General features: G+C 47.7%; 1 protein-coding gene across 1 annotated transcript in view; it reads right to left on the reverse strand.

The window, feature by feature from the left end:
- Positions 1-296: 296 nt before the first annotated feature.
- LOC141121825 (uncharacterized) overlaps positions 297-13,205 on the reverse strand; it is a 197,010-nt gene continuing 184,101 nt past the window's right edge. Inside the window, exons 4-6 of the mRNA XM_073611541.1 lie at positions 7,153-7,419; positions 6,923-7,067; positions 297-532 (exon numbers count right to left, since the gene is read on the reverse strand). Of these exons, the coding sequence (XP_073467642.1) occupies positions 297-532; positions 6,923-7,067; positions 7,153-7,419 (648 nt within the window). The remainder of the gene's footprint in view (positions 533-6,922; positions 7,068-7,152; positions 7,420-13,205) is intronic.

The following is a 13,205-nucleotide window of genomic DNA, read 5'->3' on the forward strand; positions in this document are numbered from 1 at the left end:
TAGCAACAAAGGGAAGCAGAGATTAGGTAACAGGATAGAGGAAACCAAATACGGTAAGGTAAAGTATACATAGTAAGGTTCAAGCAAGGAAGTGGCTCACAGGTAGAACACCGAGGCACTGATGAAAGCTAAGGGAGGTATTATATACTTTCCCAGGAGCCAGCTTTAGGTGGAGCCTAATTACTGAGATCTTCTGTCTGTTGGAAGACACCCACTGGTGGCCACCGGAACCGCACCCTTCACCTCTGGGAACCACAACGCTGCCAGCAAGTTATTCAGGCCATGAAAGTTCCCCCTTAAGGACCGACCTCCAGATGCTCCATTAGGCCTTGAACACAAATGTCCTTGTGAGAGAACCTTGTACTGGATAAATCCAAAAAGGAGAAGATCCTGGCATCAGTGTCTGAAGACTTTCCCAATATTCTAAGGCCATAGGCCTTCAACCTGCAAGATACCCTACTGACAGCATCTGGAAACTGGCTGGGTGCCCTGCCACCGAGGTTTGAAAACTGGGTGTCCCACAGATCAGATCCTTTAATAGGTGTTATGTCACAATGCTACATCCCAATGCTGGGATCCCATTAGCCATCGGAAGGTTTAGCACTGGCGTCCCTAACCCATACAAGTACCCTGACACCAGGGTGTCCCATAGGGAACTTGACATTTCCCATCTTAGTTACAAGTTTGGTTACTAGAAACTGCTTTGCAGTTAATGACCACCCGGTCTTTCCAAGGCCCTGGTTACCCTTCCCAGGTCCCCTAACACACCTGTATTTGTAGAGATTATGTCTGGGTCAGAGAACAGTTCAAATGTAACTCTGCCCTTCCCCAGAGGACCTCTACTACCTGAGCTGTTATAAAAAGTGCAGTTACTGAATTTAGAATTGTTGTCTGAACCACCAGGCTTTGGCACAATAGAAGCATATGGCTGCAAAAGAATCTCAGGCAAGGCAGCTATGGGAATCCCTGACCAGATGGATAACCCATGCCAGACATGTCACAAACGTTGGCAATGTTTTTCTGATATGAAATTATAAATAATATGGATTCTTAGTAAGACATGCAGAATGAACTTAGTATCACAAGTGTTACAAGATAAAATTAAAGATTCTTGGAGAGTTGATTTCCAAAGACATACAGTAAACTGGAACTGAGGGGAAGGTCTGATTGGATGGACCTTGTTGTCTGCTGGTATAGTCCAACTGCTTGTATTCTGAGACAGCGGAGATGGTACCTTCTGAATTAAAATTTTATTTTCAAAGTCATCCTAAGTTCCGAGGTTGACATTTTTAGGTGTATTAATTATTTAGTAGTTATGTCATATTAAATTAACTGTCTCTCTGTCTTTCGATAAATCAGACTTACATATAGGTGATTGTTAGTGACTTGACTGTGAATAAATTGTCATTTATTTTATTGTTATGGAGTTTGTAATTTTACTAAGAATTTTATTGTGCTTAACAATCTCAGACACTGTTGTATATTGATTAATTAATCAATATTGCTGACTTGGTTAATCATATAAATTTCCTGACAATGTGGAGACTTATGCCCTGTATACACGACCGGTTTTACCATCGGAATAAACTCTGAAGGTTTTTCAGACAGAATTCCGCTCAAGCTGTCTTACATACACACGGTCACACCAAATTTGGACCGTCAAGAACGCGGTGATGTACAACACATACGATGGCACTAGAAAAAGGAAGTTCAATAGCCAGTGCGCCACCCTTTGGGCTCCTTCTACTAATCTCGTCGGAACAGCATACAGATGAGCGTTTTTTCCGATCGTAATTTGTTCCGTCTGAAAAATATAGAACATGTTCTCTATCTAAGTCCGTCCGAAAAATCGGAAAAAGTCCGATGGGGCATACACACGGTCGGAATATACGATGAAAAGCTCCCATCAGACTTTTTCTGATGGAAATTCCGACCGTGTGTACGCAGCATTAGAGGTACCATACCCAACAGCTGGCAAGAGCTTGACCTTAAAACCAGAGGTAGGCTGAGCAGCAGACACAGGATCAGCAGAGGCAGGCTGGGCAGCAGACACAGGATAAGCAGAGGCAGGCTGGGCAGCAGCCATAGGATCAGCAGAGGCAGGCTGGGCAGCAGACATAGGATGAACAGAGGCAGGCTGGGTAGCAGACACAGGATCAGCAGAGGCAGGCTGGGCAGCAAACACAGGATCAGCAGAGGCGGGCTGGTTAGAAGAAACAGGATCAGCAGAGGCAGGCTGAGCAGCAGACACAGGATCAGCAGAGGCAGGCTGGGCAGCAGACACAGGATCAGCAGAGGCAGGCTGGGCAGCAGACACAGGATCAGCAGAGGTAGGCTGGGATAGCAGACACAGGATCAGCAAAGGCAAGCTGGGTAGCAGACACAGGATCAGCAGAGGCAGGCTGGGATAGCAGACACAGGATCAGCAGAGGCAGGCTGGGCAGCAGACACAGGATCAGCAGAGGTAGGCTGGGCAGCAGACACAGGATCAGCAGAGGCAGGCTGGTTAGCAGACAGGATCAGCAGTGATAGGCTGAGCAGCAGACACAGGATCAGCAGAGGCAGGCTGGTTAGCAGACACAGGATCAGCAAAGGCAAGCTGGGTAGCAGACACAGGATCAGCAGAGGCAGGCTGGGATAGCAGACACAGGATCAGCAGAGGCAGGCTGGGCAGCAGACACAGGATCAGCAGAGGTAGGCTGGGCAGCAGACACAGGATCAGCAGAGGCAGGCTGGTTAGCAGACAGGATCAGCAGTGATAGGCTGAGCAGCAGACACAGGATCAGCAGAGGCGGGCTGGTTAGCAGACACAGGATCAGCAGAGGCAGGCTGTGCAGCATACACAGGATCAGCAGAGGTAGCCTGGGCAGGAGGCACAGGATCAGCAGAGGCAGGCTGGGCAACAGACACAGGATCAGCAGAAGTAGGCTGGGCTGCAAACACAGGATCAGCAGAGGCAGGCTGGTTAACAGACACAGGATCAGCAGAGACAAGCTGGTTAACAGACACAGGATCAGCAGAGACAAGCTGGTTAACAGACACAGGATCAGCAGAGGTAGGCTGGGCAGCATACACAGGATCAGCAGAGGTAGGCCGAGCAGCAGGCACATCATCAGCAGAGGCAGACTGCGCAGCAGGCACAGGATCAGCAGAGGCAAGCTAGGCAGGAGGCAAAGGGTCAGCAGAGGTAGGCTGGGCAGGAGGCAAAGGATCAGCAAAGTCAGGCTGGGCAGCAGGCACAGGATCAGCAGAGGCAGGGTTGGCAGCAGGCACAGGATCAGCAGAGGCAGGCTGGGCAGCAAGCAAAGGGTCCGGGAAGGCAGGCTAGGCAGCAGGCACAGGGCCAGTGGACACTGACTGGACAGTAAATAGAGGATTAGTTGGTTTTACCATCGGAATACACTCTGAAGGTTTTTCAGATGGAATTCCGCTCAAGCTGTCTTACATACACACGGTCACACCAAATTTCGACCGTCAAGAACGCGGTGACGTACAACACGTACGACGGCACTAGATAAAGGAAGTTCAATAGCCAGTGCGCCACCCTTTGGGCTCCTTCTACTAATCTCGTCGGAACAGCATACAGATGAGCGTTTTTTCCGATCGTAATTTGTTCCGTCGGAAAAATATAGAACATGTTCTCTATCTAAGTCCGTCCGAAAAATCGGAAAAAGTCCGATGGGGCATACACACGGTCGGAATATACGATGAAAAGCTCCCATCCGACTTTTTCTGATGGAAATTCCAACCGTGTGTACGCGGCATTAGAGGTACCATACCCAACAGCTGGCAAGAGCTTGACCTTAAAACCAGAGGTAGGCTGAGCAGCAGACACAGGATCACCAGAGGCAGGCTGGGCAGCAGGCACAGGATAAGCAGAGGCAGGCTGGGCAGCAGACACAGGATCAGCAGAGGCAGGCTGGACAGCAAACACAGGATCAGCAGAGGCGGGCTGGTTAGAAGACACAGGATCAGCAGAGGCAGGCTGGGCAGCAGACACAGGATCAGCAGAGGCAGGCTGGGCAGCAGACACAGGATCAGCAGAGGTAGGCTGGGATAGCAGACACAGGATCAGCAAAGGCAAGCTGGGTAGCAGACACAGGATCGGCAGAGGCAGGCTGGGCAGCAGACACAGGATCAGCAGAGGTAGACTGGGCAGCAGACACAGAATCAGCAGAGGCAGGCTGGTTAGCAGACAGGATCAGCAGTGATAGGCTGAGCAGCAGACACAGGATCAGCAGAGGCAGGCTGGTTAGCAGACACAGGATCAGCAGAGGCAGGCTGTGCAGCATACACAGGATCAGCAGAGGTAGCCTGGGCAGGAGGCACAGGATCAGCAGAGGCAGGCTGGGCAACAGACCCAGGATCAGCAGAGGTAGGCTGGGCAGCAGACACAGGATGATCAGAGGCAGGCTGGGCAACAGACACAGGATCAGCAGAAGTAGGCTGGGCTGCAAACACAGGATCAGCAGAGGCAGGCTGGGCAACAGACACAGGATCAGCAGAGGCAGGCTGGTTAACAGACACAGGATCAGCAGAGACAAGCTGGTTAACAGACACAGGATCAGCAGAGGTAGGCTGGACAGCATACGACTGCAGCTCCTCAGCAACCGGGGAATGGGGTTGGGTACACCTGACCTTAGCGAGGACCTCTACTCCATTGTCAGAGCTATCGTCAGGGTGCCACTGCTCTCTACAGGTTTGTATACTGAGCCTGAATCTGACAGTGAGGACTCCCCATCGCTCTCATCTGTCATACTCAGAATCCTGTAGGCCTCTTCACTAGTGTACCTTTCGTTTGACATTTTGGCCACTACATTTATAGGTGCCTAGTGCGACTCACGGGAACAAAAAGCTCCTAGTTGTCAGGAACAGCTTGAACCACTACAAATAAAATGTACCTGCTTGTGCTAGAAGAGATCAGGCCTGATCTTGTTAACGCTGCGGTTCTGTGTGTATCAGAAGTGTCTGTGATCTACTGACACTGCATTTTTTGGGGTTGGAGGAGCTAAACACAGGTGCTGGTAGGTGTCAGGGCTGATCCTGCTAACGTTGCGGTTTTGGAGACACTATACTGTTGGGGACACTAGTATAGTTCTGATCTGATCAAAGATATTGATCCGTTCAGACACTATACTAGTAATGGAGGTGTATAGTGTGTGTGTGTGTTACTGGCAATCAAAGGGTTAAATGGGATAATGCATGTGAATCTGACGCTGTCTGGGATTGACGCTAACTGACACTAAGGCTATCTGGCATCACCCGTGACACTAATACAGTGATTAGAAAAAAGATCTGTACACTGTAGTACTGATACTGTGACAGGGAGTGAATGGGTTATTTGGGGGGGGGATCAGGGGTTAAAACTTTATTACGGAATATGTGGTGGGTACCCTGACCCTATCTGGGACTGATGCTAATGCTTTCTGGCGTCAACCATGACACGAATACAGTGGCTGGAGAGAGAAAGGAAGGAATTCCCAACGGTGCACATCCACGCGAGTGTGTGATGGTGAGAATAACAACCCCAGCCTGGGCTGCCGCCAGGCCTCGCCATCAACGTGTTTCACTCCGCCCCTTGGAGCTTAATCATGGGGAAACTAATAAAGTGATCAATGAAAAATCTGTACACTGTACCTAATGACACTGACAGGGAGTGAAAGGGTTAACTGTGGAGGCGATCAGGGGGATAAATGTGCTTAACTATGTGACCTGGTGTCGGTGTAGTGCTTGTACTCACAGTAGATAATATCTCTTCTCACGCTGGATCCGAAAAGAGCTCCAGGGCAGAAGATTACAGAATATCCTATTGTAAACATAGACACAGGAGGTTCTGTGATTTGTCAGAACCGATCAGCAGGTCCAGGCCATAAATCAATGGCCTAGACATGGCACCAGGCTGGCAGGCACGCCCCCTACCCGGGAGTGCGGATCATGTACTAGGTACATAATCTGGTGCAGAGCTGCAGCACCGCCACAGTAAATGTGTAGTGGGCAGTCCGCAACAGGTGAAAATTATGATAGTGTGTGTGAAAAAAAGAAGATTCCCCGCTCACTGTCACAACGGGGGATCGGCGGGGGGCTGTTGCAACAGTAACATGTTACACCCTGAATACGGGTGTATCATATTACAAAAGGGTGAACTTATCCTTTAAGGTTCCAAAGTCTGAGGATGTTATCACATTATTATCAACATGTAAAAGTCTGTGCTCCAATGACATCATCAGATATAAAATGTCCAGCTGGTAGAAAATGGGTGCAAAAAGAGAGAATACATATTATGTTTATATATAGCAGTGGGTAGAGGGGAGAGAGCAAAGTTCAGGACTATGTATTGTACAACATATTGTATAAGATCCCAGAGATAGGACTATATAGTATCAGAATGATGTAATGTACAACATAGAGTATATAGTGCAGAGGTCAGGGGTATGTAACGTACAATATAAATTATACAGTGTAATGGTCAGGACTCATAATATAGGTATTCAGTAATCAGTGGAAGCTTAAATGTTTACATGAGACAAGTTGCAGAGATCCCACACCGCTGCCTCCCATCTCCTGAGACTGCACTCAGTGACTTGGGTCTGAGACTATACAGACATATCCCTCCACCTGGGACAGCCAGCAGACAACAGAACAAGTAACCCTGGGAGAATTGTTCTGTCAGAGATCTTGCTAGACCCTAGAATGGAGCAGAAAACTCAAAGCACATTCCCCAGGTGCCTAGGTCGAGTTACTCCTGTGGTGAAAATCTAAATTTTGCTGCCAGCTGAACCCCAGAATCTCCATAAATCCAGTCTAGATTCATAAATTGTGTCTACAGCACAAAGAAGGAAGATTATCACCCAGTCCTTGCCCTACTCTGGACCAATCAGTGAGCAGTATGGGTGGAGGAATGTATTTAAGGTTATTAACCCACCTGTGCTGATCTCTGTAGGAGTGTCCTCCTCTATAAAGGTCCCTGTTATTCCATCCTCCTCCATAGACTGCTGATCATCCCTCACATACCTCTCTTCTTCTTCTGCTTCTTTCACTTTAAATTCTATATTGAGCGGATCTCCACTCTAAATCAAGAACATTAAAGTGAATATCACCCATAAATTATAAGACTTATTGTTGTGACATCACATAAAAATATCCACACATCACCTTTAGGAGTCCATGTTCTAAATGCTTCATCCCACCAACCTTGTAACAGTGAGGGATGGTGTGACCTTCCTGTGTGGAATCCCGGGAATACAGAGGACTGGGACATCTCTCTGGTGGGTTTCTGTAGCTGGATGACTCCACCATGGTGTCCTGGTACAGATCTTTAGGTTCTTTTAGAAACTCTGACTCCTCCATCACTCCATCCTCATCATCCTCCTCTTTTATCTCTTCTTTAACCTCAACTTTAGAATCTCTCAGTTTTCCACTCTGAATATAGAGTAAAAATGACATCAATTGTAACAATGCAGATAATGTACAGATCCTAATGATACTATCAGTGATTGTTCCTCATCTACCTGATGATGGTGAGGGATGGTGTGACCTTCCTGTATGGAATCCCAGGAATACAGAGGACGGGGACATCTCTCTGGTGGGTTCCCATTACTGGATCCATCTGTAGAAAACACACACACTGACTGAATACATTGTTTCTATGTGTTTATCAGATGATGGGGGATCTGCCAAGAAAGTAAGCCCATGGTGACTAGTTAATCATGAAGAGGACCTTGACTGAGGTATGAGGGAATGAGGGGGAGCTAAGCTTGAGTAAGACTGACCGTTATACGCTTTCACATCCCGCACTACCTCTGGCCACCACTAGAGGGAGACTCCACACCAATCTAACTGGCTGACCACACACACAGGCAGATACAGATCTTACATACAATCTGGTGCACTCTAAGGGTTGGAGAGCAGTCTAGTAATTCACGCACACTTCTAGGATTCCTCCAGCTATCCTACAAGCTAGAACCCCAGTGTTAATTACTCTTCCCACTGTCCATTCACCCACACATCAGACACACACAAATGGTAGCTTGCCACCACCTAGCAGTTTGTCCACTGTGTGGTCAGCTAGGCCACCACACACACAGAGATCTCCATCTGGCAGACCTGCTAGTTTACAGTCTGCATGCACTCAGTACAATTATACAAATTACCAATTAACTTAGACTGAGCACACAGACACTACAATCCAGTAATTTCTCCAGGGATATCCAGGGAGTCCTAGCTTAGTACACAGAAGTCACTTATTACTTTTAGAATTTAATATCTAGAAAGTGGGTAGTGCATACAAGATATACAAAAAAATATATTTTTTTAAATTACAAAAAAGACAAACACAGTTTGTCAGAATGTCCACAATTCACCAATGAAGTTTGAGAAAAATCCTGGACAGCCTATCCTATCCCTGACCCAACCATCAGAGCCATTCATGGCTTATCTAACCCCATTCCCCTCAGAATACAGGACTGTCCTCTGGGCGGGGATGGGAACACCCCCCAGGGTTAATTGGCCAAAGGCTATAATCAAGCCTACATCCATATTTCAATAAATTGAGGAGCACAGGATATGGATTCACATGGAGCTAATCTAACTGGTGAATTGTGGAGAAAGAAGTATCACAACTCCAGGCAGGTCAATCAGGAACAAACCTCTCCTCTGGACTGGAAGACACAGGTGCTGGCAATCCTCGTAGCAATGAAGTTTGCGAAAAATCCTAGACAGCTGCACTCAAAAAATTATTATCACCTTTATTGAGTAAAAAAATCAACAATATGTGCCACAGCAGAACGGACACTGTAAGCACTGTTTGTAGTGTGAAACGCGTCAGGTCTTCTGTTCGTTCTGCTGTGGCATGTATTGTTGATTTTTTACTCAGTAAAGGCTATAATAATTTTTTGAGTGTTTTTTTCTACGCCTTCATTTGAGTCCAGCTGTGTTTGATTATACTGATTGGACTTGATTTAGGAAAGCCACACACCTGTCTATATAAGACCTTACAGCTCACAGTGCATGTCAGAGCAAATGAGAATCATGAGGTCAAAGGAACTGCCTGAAGAGCTCAGAGACAGAATTGTGGCAAGACACAGATCTGGCCAAGGTTACAAAAAAATTTCTGCTGCACTTAAGGTTCCTAAGAGCACAGTGGCCTCCATAATCCTTAAATAAAAGACGTTTGGGACAACCAGAACCCTTCCTAGAGCTGGCCATCCGGCCAAACTGAGCTATCGGGGGAGAAGAGCCTTGGTTTTTGGCATATTTAAATGTGTATGGCTTACCAATACATTGCAGGATCATTATATAAAAAAAAGAAGGAAGAACGGACAGGGTTTACTTCCTCTTTAAAGGTTTACTTCCTCTTTTCCTCTTTTAAAGTTAAAAACAAAGTTATACCTAAGAAAACAGATAACTCCCAAAATTAAACTTTTTGGTGAAACAAAAATATAATAAAGCATAAATATATATATCAATGGACTCATAATGAAGATGTTAAAAATAAACTGCAAGGATATAATGGTCACATAGGGATGGTGGTGGAGATCTCTTAAAGTAAGAACACTTCCTTGAATGCTTATATACAGTAAATGAAATGATGAATCCTGGAGTGAAAAAAACTGTAAAACAATAAATAATATGTAGACTTGGTCATCCACTTCATTCATAAAGGCATTGTGATTCAAGATCTTCTAGATCACATAGAAGGAGGACTCATCAATGATTTCATACATTTGTTTGGAAGGATAGAACAATCCTCAGAAGGGATCATGTAGGATGAAAGGAAAGGCTCCTGACTAATGAGATCATCCAAACATAATGATTACATCCATGAACTGGAGCGAGCTCCTTGGGGGTGATAAAGCCAATCTGTAAACACTGAAGGCTCTGGACTGGGGTGGTGCGGAGGAGGCCCTGGACTCAGGGGATGCGGAGGAGGCCCTGGGGTCGGGGGGTTAAGAGAGGAGACCCTGGGCTGGGGGTTGCAGTTGAGGCCCTGAGCTGATGGTAGGTGCAGAAGAGGCCCTGGGCTGGGGGGGTGCAGAGGAAACCCTGGAATAAGGGGGGATGCAGAGGAGGCTCTGACATGGGGGGGGGGGCACAGAGAAGACTCTGGACTTGAGGGTGCGAAGGAGGCCCTGGGCTGGGTGGTGGTGCAGAGGAAGCATTGACCTCTGGGGGTGCAGAGGAGGCACTGGAGTGGGGGGTGCAGAGGAGGCTATAGACTAGAAAAGGGTTGGTGTGGCAAAGACCCTGGATTAGCAGGGGAGTGCAGAGGAGGCCCTGGACTGGGTGATGCAGGGGAGGCCCTGGACTAGGAGGGTAGTGCAGAGGAGGCCGTGGACTTAGAGGGAAATACACTGGAGGTCCTGGACTAGCAGAAAAGGGCAGAGGAGGCTCTGGACTAATAGGGGACTACACAGAGAAGACCCTGGACTAGGGGGTGCAGAGGAGGCCCTGGACTGGGTGAAGCAGATGAGGCCCTGGATGAGGAGGGGAGTATGCCAGAGGCCCTGGACGGGGAGGTGGGGGTGTAGAGGAGGCCTTTGGCTTGAAAAGTGGGGTTGGTGTGGCAAAGGACCTGGATTCAGAGGGCAGGGTGCAGAGGAGGCTCTAAACTTGGGAGGGCTGTAGAGAAGGCCTTGGACTAGGAGGGAAGTGCAGAGGAGGCCCTGGACTTGGAGGGGGGTGCAGAGGATGCCTGGACAGGCACCCAGCCGCTGAGAGCCTGAGCCGGCCGCACTCCCGCCCTCTCCACAGCCCAGTGTTTCAGTGAGTGTGGAGGGGGCAGAGCCAGAGACTGTCAGTCACCTACTCTCTGCTCTGGGAGCACAGAACTGAGTGATCAACAGTGTTTAATTACTCAGTTCTCAGCCTTAGAGCCGACGGGGAACAGGTGCTGCATCCACCTAGGTAAGTGTGATAAAAAAAAATTCCCATACAGGCGCTGTCGAGGAGGCCTTGGATTAGAAGGGGAGTGCAAAGGAGGTCCTGGACTGGGGGGGCTTAATTAGGAAATGGTGGTTGGTGTGGCAAAGGCCCCTGGATAGGGGGTACAAGGGAGATACTGGGAGAGTATCTCTCTTCCACCCCCCCACCCAGATTAGGAGGTTCTAGATCAGGAGAGGGGGTGTCTACAGGTCCTGAACTAGGGCCAGCAGGTGTCTGAAGGCCCTGGACTATGAGAGGGAGATAGTAGAGGCCCTCTGAACTAGGAAAGAGGGTGCCTGAGGGACCTGCCAGCTTCAGGCAGAAAGCCTGGATCTAAAGCCTGGGTGGAGGAAGAGCCTAACTGGTCCTGGAGGGTTGTTTTGCACTCCTGTGACCCATTTTCAGCTGAGTGCGGGCTGAAGCCAGCTGTCGGCTGATGTCACAGAGCCATTCCAGGCTGGGGAAAGATTGCAACAATATGGTCGGGATCCACCCATATGCCTGGAACGGCACCCGGCTTAGTCTCTCAGCAAGAGAGGTCCCGCCCCTCCACAGCCCAGTGTCTCAGTGAGCGGGGTGGGGCAGAAAGCAAGAGACTGACAACCCCCAACCCTCAGCTCAGGAAGCTGTGAGAATCGAGCGATCGGCGGTGTTTGATTACTCGGTTCTCAGCCTTAGAGCCGGTGAAGGACAGATGTAGAATCCACCCAGGTAAGTATGATTCAAAAATAAAATTCCCATACTTCTCTTTTATTTACCCGACATCTCCTCTTTCCTGCTATCTGGCCCACGTGACCATTAGGCCTCATTCGCATGGAGCATATGTGTCCATGCCCAGTGTGATGGGCGTGTACTGTGTGGGGATACTTGGTGTTCTGTGCATCCCTGTGCAGGCAGTCCAGTCAAAGTCAATTGGGATGCAGCAGCTGCATGGACAGAGTCCAATGTCAAAATTTGACATGCAGACAGGAAAGGATGCATGTATCCGAACGCACAGTGGTCACACTCCTGATTCCCGCTGCTGTCAATCACAGCCAGTGAGCCAATCAAGAGATAGCGTTGGCAGGGCTGAGCCATGGCTCTGTGTGTGAATGGACACACAGAGCCACGGCTCAGAAGCACGCCTGCTTGGGTGCCTCCATAGCAAAATGCTTACTGTGGGGGCACCCAGCAGGAGGGAGGGGCCAGGGGCACCGGCGAGGGACCCGAGAAGAGGAAGATCCAGGCTGCTCTGTGCAAAACCATTACACAGAGCAGGTAAGTATGACATGTTTGTTATTTAAAAAAAACAAGACGTTGACTACTTAAGGACCGGGCCTATTTTTCAAACTTGGTGTTTACACGTTAAAATCAGTTTTTTTGCTAGAAAATTATTTAGAACCCCAAACATTATATATATATATTTTCAGACACACTAGAGAATAAAATGGCGCTCGTTACAATAATTTCTGTCACACCGTATTTGCGCAACACGGTCTTACAAGTGCAATTTTTTGAAAAAATATACACTTTTTTGAATTAAAAAAAATAAGATAACAGTAAAGTTAGCCCAATTTTTTTTTTATACTGTGAAAGATAATGTTATGCCGAGTAAATTGGTACCCAACATGTCACGCTTCAAAATTGCGCCCGCTCGTGGAATAGCGACAAACATTGGCACTTAAAAATCTTAATAGGCGACATTTAAACATTTCTACAGGTTACCAATTTTGAGTTACAGAGGAGGTCTAGGGCTAGAATTATTGCTCTCACTCTAACGATCCCAGTGATACCTCACGTGTAGTTTGAACACCATTTTCATATGCGGGTGCGACTTCTGCACACGAGCTCGGTGGGACGGGCGTTTACATTTTTTAGTTATTTTTTCTTTTACTTTTTATTTTTACACCCTTTTAAAAAAAAAATTGGGTCACTTTTATTCCTATTACAAGGAATGTAAACATCCTTTGTAATAGAAAAAAAGCATGACAGGACCTCTTTAATGTGACCTCAGATCTCACATTTTACACTAAAAAGCAATAAAAAAAAAAAGTTTTTTTTTTTTTTTTCAAAACATTTTTCTTTCCCCTTTAAGAATATTGGGCGGAAGTGACGTTTGACGTAGCTTCTGTCATCCAATGGAATGGAGCCGAGTGGGGGCCATCATTCCCTCACTCAGCTCCATGTTACTGAGGGGAGAGGACCCGATCAGCTCCGCGACGGCTCCGGTAAGTGGCAGAGATGACCGGAGTGCGGCGGGAGGGGGGCCCCTCTCCCGCCCCAGATAAAACTGATCTTTCACCTGA

This window comes from Aquarana catesbeiana, unplaced genomic scaffold (assembly GCF_042186555.1).
Source record: "Aquarana catesbeiana isolate 2022-GZ unplaced genomic scaffold, ASM4218655v1 unanchor233, whole genome shotgun sequence".
Classification (NCBI taxonomy): Eukaryota; Metazoa; Chordata; class Amphibia; order Anura; family Ranidae; genus Aquarana; species Aquarana catesbeiana.